This window comes from Coregonus lavaretus, assembly GCF_964263955.1.
Source record: "Coregonus lavaretus genome assembly, chromosome: 17".
NCBI classification, from domain to species: Eukaryota; Metazoa; Chordata; class Actinopteri; order Salmoniformes; family Salmonidae; genus Coregonus; species Coregonus lavaretus.
Window position 1 is genome coordinate 24,362,516 of NC_140004.1, and position 24,219 is coordinate 24,386,734.

The window sequence follows — 24,219 nt, forward strand, 5'->3', positions numbered from 1 at the left end:
GTAAACATTTCTGCTGAGTCATAATCGCTACCCCTATTGTTAGCATTTTTTTGCTTGGTCTTCTCATTACCCCAATAAAGATTCCCATTACCGCATTACTCTAATGCCCATATTGGTAATGAGAATACATTTGCGTTAATGATAATACACGTATTCTTCAGTGAATCATATTTTAGATATATTTTTAGTTGTTGAATTCAACATAAATTAATGTTAAATGTTGTTGCCCAGGTTGACAGTGTGAGACAGTGAGAAAGAACTTTAGCAAAAGCTAGCTTGGCGAAGCATAGAGGGAAGAGTTACGGCAGACCAGAACTGTTGGAGGAATACAGAAGGAAGGAGAGAGAAAGGTAGTTTGAATGAGAATTACATTAGATTAGGCCAGGCCTAGATCTTTATACAATAGTAATAACAATGTAATTGCATGTAATTATTGCAGCACTGTCTTTTCATGCTTCAAATCCCCTCGTCTGTCGCCTAGCTCTCCTCTCCCCCATCTCTGTACCCTCCCCACTCCTCCATATAAGCACAGGTCTTTGAGGGTTTATTACACATGTACTAGTGTAATTACATGTCCGATTTTAGGATTTGTCTGAGGGTTTATAACACGTGTGTACTATAGTAATAACAGTATAGTTACGTGCCAGATTTTGGATAGTCTTTTAGGGTTTATTACACATTTACTATAGTAAGTTATTAGGATTTGTCTGAGGGTGTATTACGCATTTACTGTAGTAGTTGTAATGTAATTACATGTGTCAGACTTTAGAATGAGACTTTCAGGGTTTATTACATGTACTATAGTAATAACAGTGTTATTAAGTGTCAGATTTTATGATTAATAGCTAAACAAGTAGGCTAACCACATTTTTGTTATTCTTCACACTGTAAGAAAAAAATATATAGCAAATTCTAAAAGCAGAGGAGATTAGGGAGGGAAAAAAACAAAAGGAAGAAGGAAAAATGGAGACACAATTCAACCACTTACTACCAGAAAATAAGGAGTAAATGCAGTCCTGGACCTAACCCCCTCATCCTTTGAAGAACCACAGCCCCATCCACAAATTATTCAAGCAAGGCCGTCAATAGGCTTACATCTGACACCTCCAACATTGACATCCCCAAGGTCAACAGAAAAACTATAACGCACTAAGGACCTACTTGAGAGATGCTGAGGTGAAACTGAAGAAAAAGAGCAGTAAGATGGAAAGCTTAAGAAAAGACTGAAGCGACTTCAACAGAGGAAAAAGGAAAAAGTGCAAGTTGAACAAAGAGCTTGTGGGAGAGAGAGAGACCAGCTTTGCCAAAGAACAGCCAGAGAAAGCTGATGGAGACCATTTGTAAGGATGTTCCTGCGCAGCGATGTCTCTTCTCTTATCATTGGCAAATCTGGGGAGATCCACAAACAGGGACAGGTGTTCAGAAAATGGGACTTCACTGACACCATGGAACAACTTCATAAGAAGTTCCTTACAGAAAACCCTCGCCACAAAATATCACTGGCTCAATTCTGCAAGCTGCGGCATTTCTGGATCGCAATGCCAAAGATATCGGAGAGTGACACTTTTGCATGCAAAACTCATGAGCATTTTGGCCAGAGAGTAAAGAAGCTGCACCAGCTGGGGGCATTGCCACATTGTCTGTGGCAGAATTGGTTGCCACCACTGTGTGTGACCAAGGCAACAAGACATGCATGTGTTATGAATGTCAAGACTACGAAGGAAAAATATTCCCTTTGGATAGGCATCCCCTTTGTGTGTCCGTAATGCATCCCAAAAAAATCTATGCTTTTTGCGGCCAGTAGCCGTTGTGGCTTTCTCCCTGAGTGCTGCGCGCTCCGAAGCACCTCTCACTCACATGGCTCTCCATCATGTGATCGGGTGTTTTCTCACAGGCTACAAGTGGAGACAGACACATCAGGGACGCAACTGCACGCGTCCTTATCCAATTCCGAAGTGTATATTGAAGATATTGGAAGAACTGTCCACATTTACTTTCCGTCAGCCAACAAGATGAGTAGGCCTAACAAACAGCAAAGGCACTAGCCTATGTCAATCTACCATCCCCCATAGTACAAAAGTTGAACTATTCTGTGCACGAAATGAATATTCAAAACATAGTCTGGGACAGTTGTGGGATGCGATAGATCCCAAATGAATACAACCACTAGCATCAAAAACTTTTTTACGCAATGTGGCTGACGCAACAGATCAGAACGTTTAGCTTTAAATGTTGATAAACTATTAGGCTATTTCTTTACATTATATGCGCACATGGCAGTAGGCTATAAGCACGAATGTGCCATTAGCGGGAAAACACCACTGTCAAAAGTGACCGCAAATGCGATTATGCATGTAATGCTTTTATTATAAAGGTGCATTTTTATGGTGAAAATTATCTTCCCCAAACTTGAAACTCACGTGCTGCTTATGTATGCCAGTTAGGCTCTACACCCCATGTAAAGGGATTAATGTGCTTAATTTTAAGAAGTTATTTGGCCACTTTAGATGTGATACAAACCTTTTCAAAACATATAGGTCTATGGGCTACGCTACATGAGGTGTGCAACTATGATTCGAAAAAGTTGAGTGAAAAAAAGGCATTGTTTCTTGCCTTATGCTGGGCGTCATTCACAAGAGATAATATATAATTCACAAGTGATAGGCTAATATTGTCACCCATCAGACAATTATTGATTTAATCTTGTCTTTACATATACTAAATAATATATGTGTGAAATTTGTTTTGATTTAGAATGGATCATTATCATGCACCTGTCTCAACAGGGGCAGCGGGAAAAAAATACATGTCATCTATGCACTTAAATAGCGAATGGAGGATGCTTTTCCCATGGTTCATTTTCATGCCAGCCAGGTAGGCTATACTCCTGTTGTAAAGATAAGCAATGTGCGGAAGGGGGAAAAATTAAGGAACTTGTCTGTCGGCCCTGCATTAAAGAACATAATTGGTTAAAGAAAATATTGATAAATAAAAAAGTCTGCCAGTTTCATTTAAGGACCAAAGGATTGACAGCCATCCCATATAGATTGCAAAATAGTTGGGAAGACATTTTTTGACGTACCGATTCCATGGCATAGTGTTTATAAATTATTTGATACGCAAAACGATGCCGGATTCAAAACTTTGAATTTTTTAATTTAAATTATTATACAAAATTCTTGCTACCAATAGAATGTTATTTATATGGGGGATACAATCTTCCCAGCTCTGCAGATTTTGCTGCGAAGAGGCAGAATCATTAGATCATTTGTTTTGGTACTGTCCATTTGTCGCTTGTTTCTGGACACAGGTCCAGGAATGGCTGAAGGATTGCAATATTTACCTGGAGCTAAGCCTGCAGATAGCACTACTGGGTGATCTGAAAAGTAATAGTCAATCGATCAATAATATAATAATACTTTTAGCAAAAATGTTCATTTTCAATTTACAATCTGTAGAAACAATGAGAATAGAAGGGTTCAGAACTTTTGTGAAACATCACAGTACAGTTGAAAAATATATGGCAAATAGAAATCCAATATGGATGGTGTTAAGAGATAGATGGGTGGTGTTGAATGGAGCTGAAGGATGGGACTAATAACAACTAACAACAACTAATAACAACAAGATAACTAATGTAAAGCATACTGTGTCCATAATAAGTATATAGGTTATAGGTTGAGAGCTTTTGTGAAAGAGCACAGTTAGAAAGATATGGCATATAGAAGCAAACCGGATGGACATCATGAAAATGATCGGAGAGGTTGAGGGTAGAGGAAGTTCAGGAGTAAAAACAAACAAAATATAATTATTGTAAAATTGACTGTGTCCATAAAATGTATATAGTATGTATAAGCTGGAAGTAGAGGCCTAAGCGTTCTTGTTCAGTAGTTTACTCCAATTAGGGAAGGGGTGGTGGGGTTGGAAAGTAATAAAGGGAAATATATGTTTTTAAAGTGTGTGTGTGTGTGTGTGTGTGTGTGTGTGTGTGTGTCATACAGTGGGGAGAACAAGTATTTGATACACTGCCGATTTTGCAGGTTTTCCTACTTACAAAGCATGTAGAGGTCTGTAATTTTTATCATAGGTACACTTCAACTGTGAGAGACGGAATCTAAAACAAAAATCCAGAAAATCACATTTTTAAGTAATTCATTTGCATTTTATTGCATGACATAAGTATTTGATACATCAGAAAAGCAGAACTTAATATTTGGTACAGAAACCTTTGTTTGCAATTACAGAGATCATACGTTTCCTTTAGGTCTTGACCAGGTTTGCACCCACTGCAGCAGGGATTTTGGCCCACTCCTCCATACAGACGTTCTCCAGATCCTTCAGGTTTCGGGGCTGTCACTGGGCAATATGGACTTTCAGCTCTCTCCAAAGATTTTCTATTGGTTCAGGTCTGGAGACTGGCTAGGCCACTCCAGGACCTTGAGATGCTTCTTACGGAGCCACTCCTTAGTTGCCCTGGCTGTGTGTTTCGGGTCGTTGTCATGCTGGAAGACCCAGCCACGACCCATCTTCAATGCTCTTACTGAGGGAAGGAGGTTGTTGGCCAAGATCTCGCGATACATGGCCCCATCCATCCTCCCCTCAATACGGTGCAGTCGTCCTGTCCCCTTTGCAGAAAAGCATCTCCAAAGAATGATGTTTCCACCTCCATGCTTCACAGTTGGGATGGTGTTCTTGGGGTTGTACTCATCCTTCTTCCTCCAAACACGGCGAGTGGAGTTTAGTCCAAAAAGCTCTATTTTTGTCTCATCAGACCACATGACCTTCTCCCATTCCTCCTCTGGATCATTCAGATGGTCATTGGCAAACTTCAGACGGGCCTGGACATGCGCTGGCTTGAGCAGGGGGACCTTGCGTGCGCTGCAGGATTTTAATCCATGACGGCGTAGTGTGTTACTAATGGTTTTCTATGAGATTGTGGTCCCAGCTCTCTTCAGGTCATTGACCAGGTCCTGCCGTGTAGTTCTGGGCTGATCCCTCACCTTCCTCATGGTCATTGATGCCCCACGAGGTGAGATCTTGCATGGAGCCCCAGACCGAGGGTGATTGACCGTCATCTTGAACTTCTTCCATTTTCTAATAATTTCGCCAACAGTTGTTGCCTTCTCAACAAGCTGCTTGCCTATTGTCCTGTAGCCCATCCCAGCCTTGTGCAGGTCTACAATGTTATCCCTGATGTCCTTACACAGCTCTCTGGTCTTGGCCATTGTGGAGAGGTTGGAGTCTGTTTGATTGAGTGTGTGGACAGGTGTCTTTTATACAGGTAACGAGTTCAAACAGGTGCAGTTAATACAGGTAATGAGTGGAGAACAGGAGGGCTTCTTAAAGAAAAACTAACATGTCTGTGAGAGCTGGAATTCTTACTGGTTGGTAGGTGATCAAATACTTGTCATGCAATAAAATGCAAATTAATTACTTAAATCATATAATGAGATTCCGTCTCTCACAGTTGAAGTGTACCTATGATAAAAATTACAGACCTCTACATGCTTTGTAAGTAGGAAAACCTGCAAAATCGGCAGTGTATCAAATACTTGTTCTCCCCACTGTATATATGCGAGGGGGAAAAAAACATGGGGGATTGGAAGTGATGCAGACAATTACATTGATGAAAGTTACAATCTATCTGCAATATTAAAGCTGATCTACTCAACAACAAAAAAAAGATAAGCAATGTGCTTAATATTAGGAAAGTTGAGAAATAAATATAGTAGGCCAAGATATCTGATGGGATCCTCTTTTTAGTAGAGGCCATCACTCTACTAAGTTAGCAAGTTTGGTAGGCAACTAATGACCATCAGCTGCATCAGAGCATGGAGAAGCCTAATTACCGTGACTAAACGGTCACGTGGAATTTGACTGTCTTCATGACTCGTGACTGCCAGTGTGGCGGTAATACGGTCACTGCAACAGCCCTATTCACAACCATTGTCCGACATTGTGAATGTATTTTAATTAATTTTAATTTGATGTTTAAGTCTCATCTTGGATCTTGTTGCATTTATTGTTATCCTTGATTAATTGTACTTGAAGCTCATATCCCTTTCCTCATATTTCAGAACAATTCTTATTGACCCTTTTACGGTTCATAGGTAAAAATCTAATTGCATACTCATTATGTTTTTAAAACATAACATAAGTAATGCTTATTACCAAAATATTCATTCTCATTTCCGCAACCTGCTTATCATTACTGAAACACTTAATGAATTAACAATTGTTTATTTAATTGTATATCTAATGTAGTTTGCAATGGTACAGGCAAACACTAGGAGTTACATTGTGGTAGTTATTCAGCAAAATGTGTTAAGATGATAATATAACGTAAATGATCACAAATGTCATGATTCAGATCTTGGTATGTTTTTCGGTAATGAGATCTTCAAAAAAATATATATTTGTTTACGAATAAGTCATTTGTTCATTACTATATCTAACTTAGATTTGCTTTGTGGTATAATGTGAAATTTAAATGCAATGAAATACATAAACATTGACTAAACTCTTTGAAATTAACATTTATAATGATGATAGAACAAATTATTTTTGCTCCAAATGAAAATGTGGTAGTCAATGTCTTTTCAAAAAATCCAAAGAGCTCTTTTAAAATTACATTTACATGAGAATCACCCACTCCATCAACTTGGCTTCAGTGGAAAGACATGTCGTTGACCCACTGATAGTTTCAGTTCACTAGTCAGGGGGCAGAAAAAATGAAGATTTGATTTCTATGCAAAATATATACAGCGCCTTCATAAAGTGTTCGTACCCCTTGACTTATTCCACATTTTGTTGTGCTACAGCCTGAATTCAAAATAGATTAAAAAAATAAAATCATCCGTCTACACACAATAACCCACAATGACAAAGTGAAAACATGTTTTTAGAAATGTTGGTGAATGTATTGAAAATGAAATACAGAAATATCTCATTTACTTAAGTATTCACACCCGAGTCAATACTTTGTAGAAGCACCTTTTGGCAGTGACTACAGCTGTGAGTATTTCTGGGTAAGTCTAAGTGCTTTCCACACCTGGATTGTGCAACATTTCACCATTTATTATTTTCAAAACTCTTCAAGCTCTGTCAAATTGGTTGTTGATCATTGCTAGACAACCATTTTCAGGTCTTGCCATAGATTTTCAAGTAGATTTAAGTCAAAACTGTAACTCAGCCACTCAAGAACATTCATTGTCTTATTGGTAAGCATCTCCAGTGTAGATATACTCCCCAGTCCTTAATGATTACAAGCATACCCATAACATGATGCAGCCACCACTATGCTTGAAAATATGGAGAGTGGTACTCATTAATGTTGTATTGAATTTGCCCCAAGCATAACACTTTGTATTCAGGACAAAAAGTTAATCGCTTTGCCACATATTTTGCAGTTTTACTTTAGTGTCTTGTTGCAAACAGGATGCATGTTTTGGAATATTTGTATTCTGTACAGGCTTCCTTCTTTTCACTCTGTCAGTTAGGTTAGTATTATGGAGTAACTACAATGTTGTTGATCCATCCTCAGTTTTCTCCTATCACTGCCATTAAACTCTGTAACTGTATTAAAGTCACCAATGGCCTCATGGAGAAGTCCTTGAGCGGTTTTCTTCCTCTCCGGCAACTGAGTTAGGAAGGAGGCCTGTATCTTTGTAGTGACTGGGTGTATTGATACACCATCCAAAGTGTAATTAATAACTTCACCATGCTCAAAGGGATATTCAATGTCTGTTTTTGTTTTTTTCATCTACTAATAGGTGCCCTTCTTTGCGAGACATTGGTAAATCTCCCTGGTCTTTGTGGTTGAATCTGTGTTTGAAATTCACTGTTCGGCTGAGGGATATTACAGATAATTGATGAGGTAGTCATTCAAAAATCATGTTAAACACTATTATTTGCACATAGAGTCCATGCAACTTACTAAGCACATTTTTACTCCTGAACGTATTTAGGCTTGCCATAACAAAGGGGTTGAATACTTATTGACTCAAGACATTTCAGCTTTCTATTTTTAGTTAATTTGTAAAAACATAATTCCACTTTGACATTATGGGGTATTGTGTGTGTGGGCCAGTGACAAAAAATCTCAATTTAATCTATTTTAAATGTGGGTTGTAACACAACAAAATGTGGAAAATGACAAGGGGTGTGAATACTTTCTGAAGGCACTGTAGTTAATTGGGTCTGTGCCCATTTGTAATTGGGTCATTTGATATAGGCTAGGCTAGCTAAACACTGGCCTTTAAAAACATGTCCTTCAAATTGAATGTCTTGTTGTTTCTTGTCCTGTTGATAGTTTTTCTTCCTTGGTTCATCCTTTACTTATAGTAAACATATTATATTACTAGGCTGTGTGCTATCATCTGGCAAAAGTTTTTTATGTGAACACGGCCATAATAACGTTGTGGTTGCTAGAAGTAGAAGAGTATAGAGTATTTTGCAGTACACGACACACTGACATCACGCACAGATGCGCGCGACTCTTGGTGGCAGTAAGAAAGCCATCACGATCTGCGCCTATTCAATATAACCTAGATTTACGTTTCTATTACTTATAAGCAAAATAACTTTTTTGGGTTCTCATACACATACAATGATGTTTTGATTCTTGCTTGAACAGTCGCTAAGATTATATTTGGTTGTGATCTTTGCAAAATAACAATTTTGGATGCAACAGTTGTTAGCTAGAATGCTAACGCTCCTTGATATAGGCTGTAGCAAAAGCTAGCCAAAGAACCATTTTACAGGTTGAAGTGGTTTTTTAAGTATAATGGAGTTGATTTGCGATGACACAAACATTAAGCAGGACATTCATACGAGAATTATATTCCAAAAGTAGTGTGAAATGCACCCATATGCAACATGTAAATGGTGGCTTTTTTTGCTGGCATTCTGTAAGAATTCACCCTTGTTCTGCCACCAACTTGCGCGCATCGCCCTCATGTGGTAGTGTTTGCAAACACCGAAAGGGGTCTATTTGATCCCTCAATTGGGGTTAGATAGTCCCTCTTGGCCTATGCATATGCAATGATTTATTAAGTTTAATTAATATGATATGCCAAATAAGTCTAAAAAACACGAGGGCAAATAAATCAGATTGAACTGTTCAGACATAAGTCGCAGGGCCAGGAATCAGATTTGTATCTGATTTCAAACCACCTATGAATGTGACTTGAAATATCCAATTCCATGTGCTTTTTGGTTGTTCAGACTGCAGGAAAAAGATCAGAATCGAATCGGATATGCATTTTATTTTATTTTTGGCACTTCAAACTGCCAGTCCCTTTATGGATGCATGTGTTATGTTCAGACCTGGGTTCAATACATGTGTATTTGATTATTTGTTCTTTAAATAGGCCTACTTATTTTCTGTGTATTTTAGTATTTTCAAATCATGTGGCCCGAATCAACTGCTTTTATTGGAAGTATTTTCAAAAAATTTCCTATAAAAAGCATATTATTTGAAAATATTTTCTAATACTTATTTCTAAATACATTATATCAAATACCAAACAGACCTGGTTTCAAATGCGTCAGAGTATTTATTTGTATATGAAAATGCACTGTATTTGAGTATTTTCAAATACATGCCAATACTTACCAAGTGTATTCCCAAAAACTTTCCAATATTCAACTACTTGTGTTTTCTAAAAAAAAATATCCAAAACATGAATTTCGAAAGTAATTGAAATACCCTAAATAGTGTTTGAACCAAGGTCTGGTTATGTTACCCTTTTCAGAATTGTCATGGAGTGTGTCTGCTGTCAAGGCGTCCCTGTAGCCTTCACTTAGGATAGTGTTGAGCTGTCTGAAATCAGGGGTGACGTCCACAATTGTTCTAGGAAAAAGGAAGAGGTATACCTAGTCAGTTGCACAACTGAATGCATTCAACCAAACCGCTCTGAATGCAGGGGGCTGCCTTAATCGACATCCACGTCATCGGCGCCCGGAGAGCAGTTGTTGTTGGCAGTTAACTGCCTTGGTCAAGGGCAGAGCGACACATTTTTCCACCTTGCTGGCTCAGGGATTTGAACCAGCCACCATTTGGTTACTGGCCCAACGCTCTTTACTGCTAGGTTACCTGCCGCCCCCAGGAATCAGATCAGTAAAGAGGTTATCTAACTGTTAAAATCACCTCTTCATTTTGCCAACCTGCCCCTCTCCTGCTTGAGTAGGTCATTAAGAGGCTTGTGTTATCTTCTGCCTTTTCAGCGGCAAGTTAGTGTCACCAAAATGGAAGAACTTCAAAGGCCTAAAGCTGCTGTGGAGAGACAAGATCCGGCTCAACAACGCTATCTGGAGGGCCTGGTACATGCAATGTAAGAGCTCCACGCACGGCTTCATACTCTGTCTCTCACTAAAAACAGCAACCTCACTGTTGTAACATAGGATAAAAGCCAGGTTGAGTTTGGCTGAAAGAAGTATGGGATTACCGATTGCGTGTGGGTATCCATGGTTGATATGTTAGTGCAGTGGGGAAAAAAAGTATTTAGTCAGCCACCAATTGTGCAAGTTCTCCCACTTAAAAAGATGAGAGAGGCCTGTAATTTCCTTCATAGGTACACGTCAACCATGACAGACAAATTCAGAAAAAAAAATCCAGAAAATCACATTGTAGGATTTTTTATGAATTTATTTGCAAATTATGGTGGAAAATAAGTATTTGGTCACCTACAAACAAGCAAGATTTCTGGCTCTCACAGACCTGTAACTTCTTCTTTAAGAGGCTCCTCTGTCCTCCACTCGTTACCTGTATTAATGGCACCTGTTTGAACTTGTTATCAGTATAAAAGACACCTGTCCAGACCTCAAACAGTCACACTCCAAACTCCACTATGGCCAAGACCAAAGAGCTGTCAAAGGACACCAGAAACAAAATTGTAGACCTGCACCAGGCTGGGAAGACTGAATCTGCAATAGGTAAGCAGCTTGGTTTGAAGAAATCAACTGTGGGAGCAATTATTAGGAAATGGAAGACATACAAGACCACTGATAATCTCCCTCGATCTGGGGCTCCACGCAAGATCTCACCCCGTGGGGTCAAAATGATCACAAGAACGGTGAGCAAAAATCCCAGAACCACACGGGGGGATCTAGTGAATGACCTGCAGAGAGCTGGGACCAAAGTAACAAAGCCTACCATCAGTAACACACTACGCCGCCAGGGACTCAAATCCTGCAGTGCCAGACGTGTCCCCCTTCTTAAGCCAGTACATGTCCAGGCCCGTCTGAAGTTTGCTAGAGTGCATTTGGATGATCTAGAAGAGGATTGGGAGAATGTCATATGGTCAGATGAAACCAAAATATAACTTTTTGGTAAAAACTCAACTCGTCGTGTTTGGAGGACAAAGAATGCTGAGTTGCATCCAAAGAACACCATACCTACTGTGAAGCATGGGGGTGGAAACATCATGCTTTGGGGCTGTTTTTCTGCAAAGGGACCAGGACGACTAATCCGTGTAAAGGAAAGAATGAATGGGGCCATGTATCGTGAGATTTTGAGTGAAAACCTCCTTCCATCAGCAAGGGCATTGAAGATGAAATGTGGCTGGGTCTTTCAGCATGACAATGATCCCAAACACACCGCCCGGGCAACGAAGGAGTGTCTTCGTAAGAAGCATTTCAAGGTCCTGGAGTGGCCTAGCCAGTCTCCAGATCTCAACCCCATAGAAAATCTTTGGAGGGAGTTGAAAGTCCGTGTTGCCCAGCGACAGCCCCAAAACATCACTGCTCTAGAGGAGATCTGCATGGAGGAATGGGCCAAAATACCAGCAACAGTGTGTGAAAACCTTGTGAAGACTTACAGAAAACGTTTGACCGGTGTCATTGCCAACAAAGGGTATATAACAAAGTATTGAGAAACTTTTGTTATTGACCACATACTTATTTTCCACCATAATTTGCAAATATATTCATTAAAAATCCTACAATGTGATTTTCTGGATTTTTTTTCCTCAATTTGTCTGTCATAGTTTACGTGTACCTATGATGAAAATTACAGGCCTCTCTCATCTTTTTAAGTGGGAGAACTTGCACAATTGGTGGCTGACTAAATACTTTTTTCCCCCACTGTATAGGTGGTGTTATTTTTGCTCAACTGGTTGCTCTTGCATGTGTTCTACTCTACAGATGTGGAGAAGAGAGACAACCCTGTCTGCCATTTTGTCACTCCTCTGGATGGTACCATGGACATGGAGGACCATCGTCCGGCAGAGGTAAGAAAGGGTAGTGGATTGGGGGATATATGCAACACTACCATACCACTGCTTCACCCTATTAAACAAACTCTTCTCTGTGATCACTTTTTTATCCCGTATGTATCATTTTAGCTCCTTTGCATGTCCCTCTTCATTATCTATCATAAGATTTTTCCTCTCCTCTGTTCCACTCCATATCTCTCTCCTCTCCTTACTGTTTACCACTCAGTCCACTTTTCTGTCAACCAATCCCTACATTATTTTCTCCCACTCCCTCTCCCTTTGTCTTCCATAGGCAATAGCCACAGAGGGGAAATATTGGAAAAGAAGAATTGAAATTGTAATTCGAGAGTATCACAAGTGGAGGACATATTTCAAGAAAAGGGTAGGGTAATGGATTTTGTTATTGCCAGAAATTGTGCCTTTTCTGTGTTTTTGTATTAAAGTACCAATTAAACAATATTCAAGACTGAGCAGCAGTAGGCCTATTTTAGGTTCTTGTCAGTTGCTTTAACTGGATGGTGAGACAACCAGTTGATGAATGTCCTACATTTACTATGCTTTACTCAATATATGAATCTGCCACATAACATTGATTTTCCAATTTGTCACAGTTACAGAAGCACAAGGATGACGATCTCTCAAGCCTTCTCAAGGTATGCATTCTTAGAGTTCTTGTGTGCTGCCTCGATTCAAATTAGGTAATAACAAAGTAGTGCGAATGAAAGTAAGGGTATCACCCAAATAATAGCTACATATGACATCTAATGTGAAAATGACAATGAATAAAATGACAATGAATAGGCCATTAATGTCACAAATAATACATTCACTACATGTGGATAGGAAAGTTGTAGGCTGTTGATTTGATTTGATTTTATGCTATTAGGATCTCTTTTAGCCTCCAAGGGCTAGTCTTCCAAGAGTTCTTAAGAAATGTAAAAACAAACAGAAATTTAGAAAAACAACAAAAGCAAAGTAATAACACAAACACAGATCCACATTCCTATTACTTTTACATATTACAAGTTACCCCCCCCCCACCCACATACCTCATGTGCACATTCATTTTTTCTTTTAAATGGCTTACTTCAATTGTGCAAACAAACACTGCTTGCTCTGTATTTGGATTGTTATGAGGCATGTGTCTTATTGGAGAGACTGATTTGAATCAATTTGAGTATGTAATCAGCATGTTTCAAAACTGTTAAGTAGATGAGTTCTATGATTGATATGGTGTGTACAGTATGTGCACTGCATGTTTTATGTGTAACTGACTGGCTGGCTTGTTGCATTTTGAACACCCTAAGGGGCCAGAGGAGCAGTTTTTGCTGTTTGGGGAGGTCTTTCCAGACACATTCCGTGTGTCCCTTTGTCAGGATGAGGAAATGGCCGTGCGCCGTGTTGCTCGCAAAAGCCGTGAGTCGCCCGTCCCCATGGAGATGGACCCACTCTTTGACATGGACGTGCTGATGTCAGAGTTTTCTGACACACTCTTCTCCACGCTGGCCTCCCACCAGCCCATGGCCTGGCCCAATCCGAGGGAGATAGGTGAGGGCCCGCCACCAACCTCCCATTCCATACACCAAGCCTGTTTCTATTCACTCAGATCCACCCAAGCCTTCCTTCAACCAGATCTATTGGAAAAATCTATTTGCTTTTCAAAGGCAACTTTTTTTCACACTCCATACATGTCCACCTGTTTCTCATAGCTCATGCAGGGAACGCAGACATGATCCAGCCTGGGCTCATCCCCCTACAGCCCAACCTGGACTTTATGGACTCCTTTGAGCCATTGCAAGGTAATGACAATGCACTCTGCCACAGCGACAAACTCCAAAATAATGTCACTATTTAACAGGACCTCTGAGCACCTCTTAAGGCCGATCCACAGATCACTCCATTTACTGTGTGTTCGTTTGGGTGGATTCAGATTTTTGTTATTTTTTGGGGGAGCAACGTGCACCTTTTGGTAACATGATACCATCGCCCATCCATGTGTTCCTAGACCCTGAATAGCTTGACTGGTTAATTTGCTATTCTGCTCCTATCACCTGACCTAGAAGGGTCATGATTCATATGCTGTGGTAGATTGACTGACTAGAAATGAAATAGAACATCATCACCAGTGTTAGGTAATTTCGAAGAAAACCAACTGCGTATTTGATTAATAGTAATGTAATGAAAGTTTTGTTTTGTTTTACATTACCTAGTTTTGTGCCTGCCAGTTGGCTGTAGGCTACTCCGCTAGCAGCTTGCTTGCTAGCTAGCTGGCTAAAAACAGCAAGCAAGCTAGCCTTTAAGCTTCCCACATCTCCCCCATGTCAAATAATCAGATTTATAATTAAATAGTATGCCCTGGCAAATATTCTTATACTTGCTAGTGTAACCTGCAACATTATCCCAGTTTAATATGCTGTTTGAATGTATTCACTCCCATATAAGATAAAAACAGAATGTCATCGTTCTTGCTCACAGAGAAAAAGCAGCTAAACAAAATACCTTTTTGGGGGGATTCTAATAAGGCTACAATGTTGTTTGGTTTATTGTTTGAACAGTTGCTGAGATTATATTTAGTTATCAATTCAAAATAATTTACTTTGATGCATAGCATCTAGTTCAGATCAAGGAACGGCGGTTATACTTTCATCACTTTTGTTTTCACGGATTTATAGCAACACTAAACATGTTTCCATCCACAGTTTCTATGCGAGTAAAGTCACACCGTATAAAAAATAATCACGCCAGCTGTGATGGAAACAGGACGTTTTGGTACAGATTATTTGTTTGTTCGCATGGTGGGATCTTTTTGTGTCTGTAGTAAAATTAATAAATGCAAGAAATGGCGGTGTATACGCCTTTAACCCATACGAGTCTACGCTCTGTCTAAGCCTTGGGGAGGGGGGCTTCTACTAAGCTGTGTGGAATTGTTTTAAGAAGGTCATACCACATATCTTTTAGCTATTTGATTTTGAATTTTAAGACCCCTTGAAGTATCCCCCCAAAATAATAAACAATTATTTGATGTTTTGGGCATTACTGCTATTAGCCCATACAAACGCATTGAATAACAGATTCTCTACATGGAACAACAGATAGTCCCACCAAAAAATCTAAAGGAAGTTTGTTCGGAAGTGTTTTTTTGACACTTATTTTAACCCCTTATTTTTGGCACTAAACAGTCTCCATATATATGCTACATGACCAAAAAGTATGTGGACACCTGCTCGTCGAATATCTAATTCCAAAATCATGGGCATTAATATGGAGTTGGTCCCCCCCTTTGCTATAACAGCCTCCACTCTTCTAGGAAGGCTTTCCATTAGATGTGGGGACTTGCTTCCATTCAGCCACGAGCGTTAGTGAGGTCGGGCACTGATGTTGGGTGATTAGGCCTGGCTCGCAGTCAGCGTTCCAATTCATCCCAAAGGTCTTCGATGGGGTTGAGATCAGGGCTCTGTGCAGGCCAGTCAAGTTCTTCCACACCGATCTCGACAAACCATTTCTGTATGGACCTCGCTTTATGCACGGGGGCATTGTCATGCTGAAACAGGAAAGGGCCTTCCCCAAACTGTTGGCACAAAGTTGGAACCACAGAATCGTCTAGAATGTCATTTTATGCTGTAGCGTTAAGATTTCCCTTCACTGGAACTAAGGAGCCTAGCCTGAACCATGAAAAACAGCCCCAGACCATTATTCCTCCTCCACCAAACTTTACAGTTGGCACTATGCATTGTGGCAGGTAGTGTTCTCCTGGCATCCGCCAAACCCAGATTCCGCTGTCCGACTGCCAGATGGTGAAGCGTGATTCATCACTTCAGAGAACGCGTTTCCACTGCTCCAGAGTCCAATGGCGGCAAGCTTTATACCACTCCAGCCGATGCTTGGCATTGCGCATGGTGATCTTAGGCTTGTGTAGACAAGATGGCGTATTGAATAGAAAGCGGTACAAAACACCTCAAGATAAAAACATAATATTCATTAGCATTTCATATATTCGCAGTTAATATAATTCAATCTGGATAATAACACAAAACGGATCATAAGGCTAGAGAAATATATCGACAAATATTACAACAACACGCAACACCCAAACATAACTGAAGACAAGCGTGGAGAGCCGATCCCCAAAAGGAAACGCGACTCATCGACTGATACAGATGATATATGCTTTTCACCACTGGGTATGGTAAGTGTGGAAAGCGACCTGTTGAAGTCGATAAATGACAAATTGGCCATACTAGAATTGGTCAGTAAAGACGTAAAAGAGTTGAAAGCGAGTCTTCAAATGAGTGACGAAAAAGCTTTGGTAATGGAGAAAGAAACCAAAAAATTAAAAGTGACAGTCTCTAAAATGGAAACGGACGTTAGGGAACTAAAAAAGGAGAACAACGTTCTGAGAGAAGCCTTACTAGACATCCAAACTAGATCGATGAGGGAAAATCTAGTACTTACGGGTATTCAGGAAAAGGAGGGAGAAATAACAGAGAATATTATGAAGGACTTCCTGCATACAGCGCTACAAATCCCACTCGAGGCTGTCGATAAAATCCAACTCGAACGTGTACACCGTTTCAGAAAAAGAGGACAGAAATATGAGTGCCCAATCGTTGCCAAATTTGCTTTTTTTAAAGATAAAGCTATGGTGAAAAGCCTAGGAAAAAGACTTGCTGGCACGAAAATAGGCATGAATGATCAGTTCCCGAGGGAGATTGTAGAAAGGCGCAAAGTTCTGTATCCAATCTTCAAGGAAAACAGATTAAAAGGGAAACGTGTTGCACTCGTGGTGGATATACTATATATTGACAACCAAATGTTCAGAGACACAAAGACTACTCCATGGCTATTCTAAAAGTTGTAATAGAGGAGTCGAATATTGGAGCACCTGATACTAGCAATGATAGGAATTGTAATATTAAATAACATTTATAGTAAGTATAGTATTTTATAAAAGGATAAAACGACATAACAAGCAGAATAATACATCTTTAAATACAAATAATTAGAACATGGCTTTTTTGGCGGGAGGTTGTTGTTTTGGCGGATGGTTGTTGTGGTTGGTCCTGTGTTCTCTCTGGCGTCCTTTCCCCCTTGCGGCAGATGTGGATGCGGGTGCGTTTGCACGCTCGGCCCATTTCATCCGCAGTCAACCATGTGGTGTGCATTTTTGTGTTTGAAAAGGTGCGGCGTTAAGTGAGTGAGAGGGGAAATGGTTGCATATCCCAGAGCAGGGGTCTATGAGCAGGGGTAGTGAGAGAGAGCTTTCAATTTTGTGTAGATGAGGGATATACATTTTTAAATATAGTATACATCTAATCTAATTTTTCATTGTCCTATCATGATGGAAAGATCCCTAACCCTATAACCTGGACACCCACCTGAGCGACCCATACACCAAAGAGAAGTTCCCATCTCTTTTATGGACCTGCTGTGAGTATGCAGCCTAAACAGAGAAATAAATGCGGGCAGAGACCTACTTGAGCAGCACCGCCCCCTCAAGATTCTGAGCCTGCCTGGCAGGGTTGGTCCTACAATGCCAGAGCCCCCTGATGGGAGAGCATAATTTACAAGGAAATTCTCAAAGCTGCTAATGAGAACCTTGACGACCTTTTACCTAGCCGGTGGCGATTCCGGTGGGGTACGCCCACCCAGGTAGTGGCAGTGCTGGCAACACTGGCTGCAGTAACCCATGGGGAGGGGGTCACACTCGGACAATCAGAGAGGGGGTTTATCATTGTGGCCCAGGTGGCACAAAATAATCAAAGGTCTGACCGCACGGAGATGCTTGGGAAAATGGTTACAACAGGGGATCAGAGTGTTTGTGTCTCAGGTGAAGAGGGTGGATCTGATCTCCATCACCTAGGACAAGACATAGATTAAGTAGATTAATCAAATCTCACACTGTTATCAATTTCTGCTCAATCTGCATGCTTTCACAATCAGCTTTAACTGTATGTGCACTCGTAAATCAAGTTATTTCTCGAGTTGGGCTCTGGGATATAACAGCCGTTGAGTATCTGATTTTATGGTGGATTGTGGAGGAGGGGGGTTGAGTGTGTTGGAGTATGTGAGTATGTGCGTGTGTGCTTGTCTGGCATCTGTTGTGGGGAGGTGGGGATGTTGGGGGTGGGAGGGGGGGGTATGGGATGGACCACAGGAATCATTTGCTAGGATAATAATTGCTTGTCAATGAATTAAATGTAATACAATGGCTATCCGGGTTATATGTTAGAATCCTACGCGTGAACTGCCGACATTATTACGCATATTAATTGATAATGATGGAAAATAGGATATGCATAATTTTTTTAAAATAGTTATATGAGGTGAAAGCATTGGAAATGCTTTTGGCGGTTAATCTGCTTCTGTTTTGTGGGTGGCACTGTGTGCTGTTTTCGATGGATGGGTCCTGGCCTCTCGGGGCCTTAGGAATCCGTAGGGACGTGGGTGGGATGCTGATCACTGGGATGATGGCTCAACTTGGGATGGGGAGGGGCTTTAGCGGGGGAATTAGTGGAGAACAATTGAAGGGTTACTCCGTAGCAATGCAAATATCACGGTACAGCTATATGGACACTCAATCATTACGGTATTTTTTTATTGGTAAATTTACAAACATATATAATGATAAATAGACTTGAAACTTGTATCTCATTATGGTGTATGGTGAAATAAGTATAGCCAGTTATAATTGCAATGGCTTAGCTGATAATAACAAAAGAAGAACAATATTTACATGGCTCAAAGAGAAGGAATATAATATCTATTGTGTACAGGAAACTCATTCAACAATTCGAGATGAAGTAGCGTGGGAAAAAGAATGGGGGGGGGGGGATATACTTCTCCCATGGGCAAAGAAATTCAAAAGGGGTGATGATATTAATTAATAGTAATTTCGATCCGAATGTGCAAATTGTCAAAATAGATACGCAAAGTAGATGGATTATTTTAAATATGTTATTGGACCATAAATAGATATGGCTCATTAACCTTTACGGACCAAATAATGATGATCCACAATTCTTTGAAAATATATATAATAAATTATCAAGCCTGCAAGCAATTCAAGACAATATTATTATGGTGGGGGATTATAATACTGTTTTAAATAGCTCAATGGACCATAAAGGAAATCACACCACAAACTATCACCCACATGCTCTTAAGGAAATTGTGAATGTCATGGATACATTAGAACTAGTAGATATATGGAGGCTTAAATATACTGGTCTAGTGAGATATACATGGCGGAGACTGAATCAAGCTAGTCGTCTTGACTTCTTTCTTATCTCATTCTCGTTGGCACCAAAAGTAAAAAAAAAGTGTTGATAGGGGACAGAATGCGGTCGGAACATCATATAATAGGCATATACATTACTCTTACTGAATTTCCACGTGGGCGAGGATATTGGAAATGTAATCAAAGCCTATTGGATGATAATTTATTTATAATTAGAACAAAGGAATTTATAACTTACTTTTTCCAACATAACATAGGTACAGCGAATCCCCTTATTGTATGGGACACCATTAAATGTGCCTTTAGAGGCCATGCAATTCAGTACTCATCTCGAAAACAAAAGCAATTTAGGTCAAAAGAGTTTATACTAAGAAAGGAAATAGAAAGTCTAACAGAACTGATAGATGGCAATAAAAACTGTAACATAGAGGCTCAGAATAAATTAGAGGAAAAACAAAAAGAAATTGAGAAACTTATTCAAGAAAGATCAAGTGTAATATATTATAAAAATAAAGCAAACTGGATGGAATATGGGGAAAAATGCACAAAATTCTTTTTTAATCTTCAACATAGGAATGCTACCAAAAAGAACTTAATGAAACTGGTTACAATTGACGGAGTCACCCATAATTCACCAAATGATATTTTGAAGGAAGAAACAAAGTACTTTAAGCATATGTTTTCTTTTCAGTCGCCTCCATCTCCTCTAACTGAAGCTAATTGTAGAGATTTTTTTTCTATTGATAATGTCAAATTAACAGCCACACAGAAAGACTCATGTGAAGGTGAAATTACAGAGGAGGAACTTCTGGATGCAATTAAAGACTTTAAGTCCGGGAAAACTCCAGGGTTGGATGGCATACCAGTCGTCGAGGTATACCAAACCTTTTTTGATATACTAAGAGGACCGTTATTAGCATGTTTTAACCACTCCTATGTAAATGGTAGATTATCTGACACTCAAGAAGAAGGTCTGATCTCATTATTACTGAAACAGGATACAAGTGGAAAATATAAAGATCCAGTCCATTTACAAAATTGGAGGCCCCTTACACTTCAGTGTTGTGATGCAAAAATCCTAGCAAAATGTATAGCGCATAGAATTAAAAAGGTATTGTCGGATATTATTCATTCTAATCAGACAGGTTTTTTACATGGAAGATACATTGGAGATAATATACAGTGGGGAAAAAATGTATTTAGTCAGCCACCAATTGTGCAAGTTCTCCCACTTAAAAAGATGAGAGAGGCCTGTAATTTTCATCATAGGTACACGTCAACTATTGACAGACAAAATGATTTTTAAAAATCCAGAAAATCACATTGTAGGATTTTTAATGCATTTATTTGCAAATTATGGTGGAAAATAAGTATTTGGTCAATAACAAAAGTTTCTCAATACTTTGTTATATACCCTTTGTTGGCAATGACACAGGTCAAACGTTTTCTGTAAAGTCTTCACAAGGTTTTCACACACTTGCTGGTATTTTGGCCCATTCCTCCATGCAGATCTCCTCTAGAGCAGTGATGTTTTGGGGGTGTCGCTGGGCAACACAGACTTTCAACTCCCTCCAAATATTTTCTATGGGGTTGAGATCTGGAGACTGGCTAGGCCACTCCAGGACCTTGAAATGCTTCTTACGAAGCCACTCCTTCATTGCCCGGGCGGTGTGTTTGGGATCATTGTCATGCTGAAAGACCCAGCCACGTTTCATCTTCAATGCCCTTGCTGATGGAAGGAGGTTTTCACTCAAAATCTCACGATACATGGCCCCATTCATTCTTTCCTTTACACGGATCAGTCGTCCTGGTCCCTTTGCAGAAAAACAGCCCCAAAGCATGATGTTTCCACCCCCATGCTTCACAGTAGGTATGGTGTTCTTTGGATGCAACTCAGCATTCTTTGTCCTCCAAACACGACGAGTTGAGTTTTTACCAAAAAGTTATATTTTGCTTTCATCTGACCATATGACATTCTCCCAATCCTCTTCTGGATCATCCAAATGCACTCTAGCAAACTTCAGACGGGCCTGGACATGTACTGGCTTAAGCAGGGGGACACGTCTGGCACTGCAGGATTTGAGTCCCTGGCGGCGTAGTGTGTTACTGATGGTAGGCTTTGTTACTTTGGTCCCAGCTCTCTGCAGGTCATTCACTAGGTCCCCCCGTGTGGTTCTGGGATTTTTGCTCACCGTTCTTGTGATCATTTTGACCCCACGGGGTGAGATCTTGTGTGGAGCCCCAGATCGAGGGAGATTATCAGTGGTCTTGTATGTCTTCCATTTCCTAATAATTGCTCCCACAGTTGATTTCTTCAAACCAAGCTGCTTACCTATTGCAGATTCAGTCTTCCCAGCCTGGTGCAGGTCTACAATTTTGTTTCTGGTGTCCTTTGACAGCTCTTTGGTCTTGGCCATAGTGGAGTTTGGAGTGTGACTGTTTGAGGTCTGGACAGGTGTCTTTTATACTGATAACAAGTTCAAACAGGTGCCATTAATACAGGTAACGAGTGGAGGACAGAGGAGCCTCTTAAAGAAGAAGTTACAGGTCTGTGAGAGCCAGAAATCTTGCTTGTTTGTAGGTGACCAAATACTTATTTTCCACCATAATTTGCAAATAAATTCATAAAAAATCCAGCAATGTGATTTTCAGATTTTTTTTTCTGAATTTGTCTGTCATAGTTGACGTGTACCTATGATGAAAATTACAGGCCTCTCTCATCTTTGTAAGTGGGAGAACTTGCACAATTGGTGGCTGACTAAATACTTTTTTCCCCCACTGTAAGGCAAGTATTGGAAACAATAGAACACTATGGAAAATATGGGAAACCAGGCCTGCTATTCATAGCAGACTTCGAAAAGGCATTTGATAAAGTTCGACTGGGGTTTATATATAAATGCCTGGAGCATTTCAATTTTGGAGAATCTCTTATAAAATGGGTCAAAATCATATATAGTAACCCTAGGTGTAAAATAGTAAGCAATGGCTATTTCTCAGAAAGTTTTAAACTGTCAAGAGGAGTGAAACAAGGTTCCACTATCGGCATATCTATTTATTGTGGCCATCGAGATGTTAGCTATTAAAATCAGATCCAATAATAATATCAGAGGATTAGAAATACAGGGCTTAAAAACAAAGGTGTCATTGTACGCTGATGATTCATGTTTTCTTTTAAATCCACAACTAGAATCCCTCCACAGCCTCATAGAGGATCTAGATACATTTTATAACCTCTCTGGATTACAACCAAATTATGACAAATGTACTATATTACGTATTGGATCACTAAAAAATACAATTTTTACATTACCATGTAGTTTACCAATAAAATGGTCTGATGGTGATGTGGATATACTCGGAATACATATCCCAAAGGAAATGATCTCACTTCAATAAATGTTAATAGAAAGTTAGCAAAAATAGATAAGATCTTACTACCATGGAAAGGAAAATACCTGTCAATTTGTGGAAAAATCACCCTGATTAACTCATTAGTATTATCCCAGTTTACCTATTTGCTTATGGTCTTGCCTATGCCTAGCGAACAGTTTTTTAAATTATATGAGAAAAAAATATTCAATTTTATTTGGAAGGGCAAGCCAGACAAAATTAAAAGGGCAAATTTATATAATGAATATGAATTCGGAGGACAGAAATTATTAAATATTAAAGCATTAGACCTATCACTAAAAGCTTCAGTCATACAAAAGTTATACTTAAATCCGAACTGGTTCTCAAGCAAATTAGTAAGATTGTCTCACCCAATGTTCAAGAAAGGCCTTTTTCCCTTTATTCAGATTACAACAACTCATTTGCAGTTATTTGAAAATGAAATCATCTCCCAAATATCACTATTTCTAAAACAAGCCATAGAAAGTTGGTTGCAATTACAATTTAATCCTCCAGAAACGACAGAACAAATAATGCAACAAATATTGTGGTTAAATTCAAATATACTAATTGACAAAAAAACTTTATTTTTTGACAGAATGTTTAAAAAAGGTATAATCTTCGTAAATGATATCATCGGTAGGACTGGTGGAGTTATGTCGCACATGCAGCTAACAAAAACATATGGAAATGTCTGCTCTACCCAAAATTACAACCAAATAATTGCAGCCTTACCGCAAAAGTGGAAGAGGAAAGTGGAAGGGGGAGAAAGTAAGGAACTTGTCTGTCGGCCTTGCATTAAAGAACATAATTGGATAAGGAAAACTGTGATAAATAAAAAAGTATATCAGTTTCACTTAAGGACCAAAGGATTGACAGCCGTCCCATATAGATTGCAAAGTAGTTGGGAAGAGATCTTTGACGTACCGATCCCATGGCATAGTGTTTATGAACTGACACGCAAAACGACACCGGATTCAAAAATTAGAATCTTTCAATTTAAATTATTATATAAAATTCTTGCTACCAATAGAATGTTATTTATATGGGGGATACAATCTTCCCAGCTCTGCAGATTTTGCTGTGAAGAGACAGAATCATTAGATCATTTGTTTTGGTTCTGTCCATTTGTAGCTTGTTTTTGGACACAGGTCCAGGAATGGCTAAAGGATTGCAATATTTACCTGGAGCTAACCTTGCAGATAGCATTACTGGGTGATCTGAAAAGTAATAGTCAATCGATCAATAATATTATAATACTTTTAGCAAAAATGTTTTATTTTTAATTCACAATCTGTAGAAGCAATGAGAATAGAAAGGTTCAGAACTATTGTAAAACATCACAGTACGGTTGAAATATATATGGCAAATAGAAAT

At 39.4% G+C, this 24,219-nt stretch overlaps 1 protein-coding gene across 1 annotated transcript in view; it reads left to right on the forward strand.

Annotated features, from left to right (window-relative positions):
- The window catches only part of mlxip (MLX interacting protein), a 52,205-nt gene that overhangs the window by 15,311 nt on the left and 12,675 nt on the right, over positions 1–24,219 (forward strand). Inside the window, exons 2-7 of the mRNA XM_084181057.1 lie at positions 10,228–10,334; positions 12,145–12,230; positions 12,508–12,597; positions 12,827–12,868; positions 13,523–13,763; positions 13,925–14,014. Of these exons, the coding sequence (XP_084037183.1) occupies positions 10,228–10,334; positions 12,145–12,230; positions 12,508–12,597; positions 12,827–12,868; positions 13,523–13,763; positions 13,925–14,014 (656 nt within the window). The remainder of the gene's footprint in view (positions 1–10,227; positions 10,335–12,144; positions 12,231–12,507; positions 12,598–12,826; positions 12,869–13,522; positions 13,764–13,924; positions 14,015–24,219) is intronic.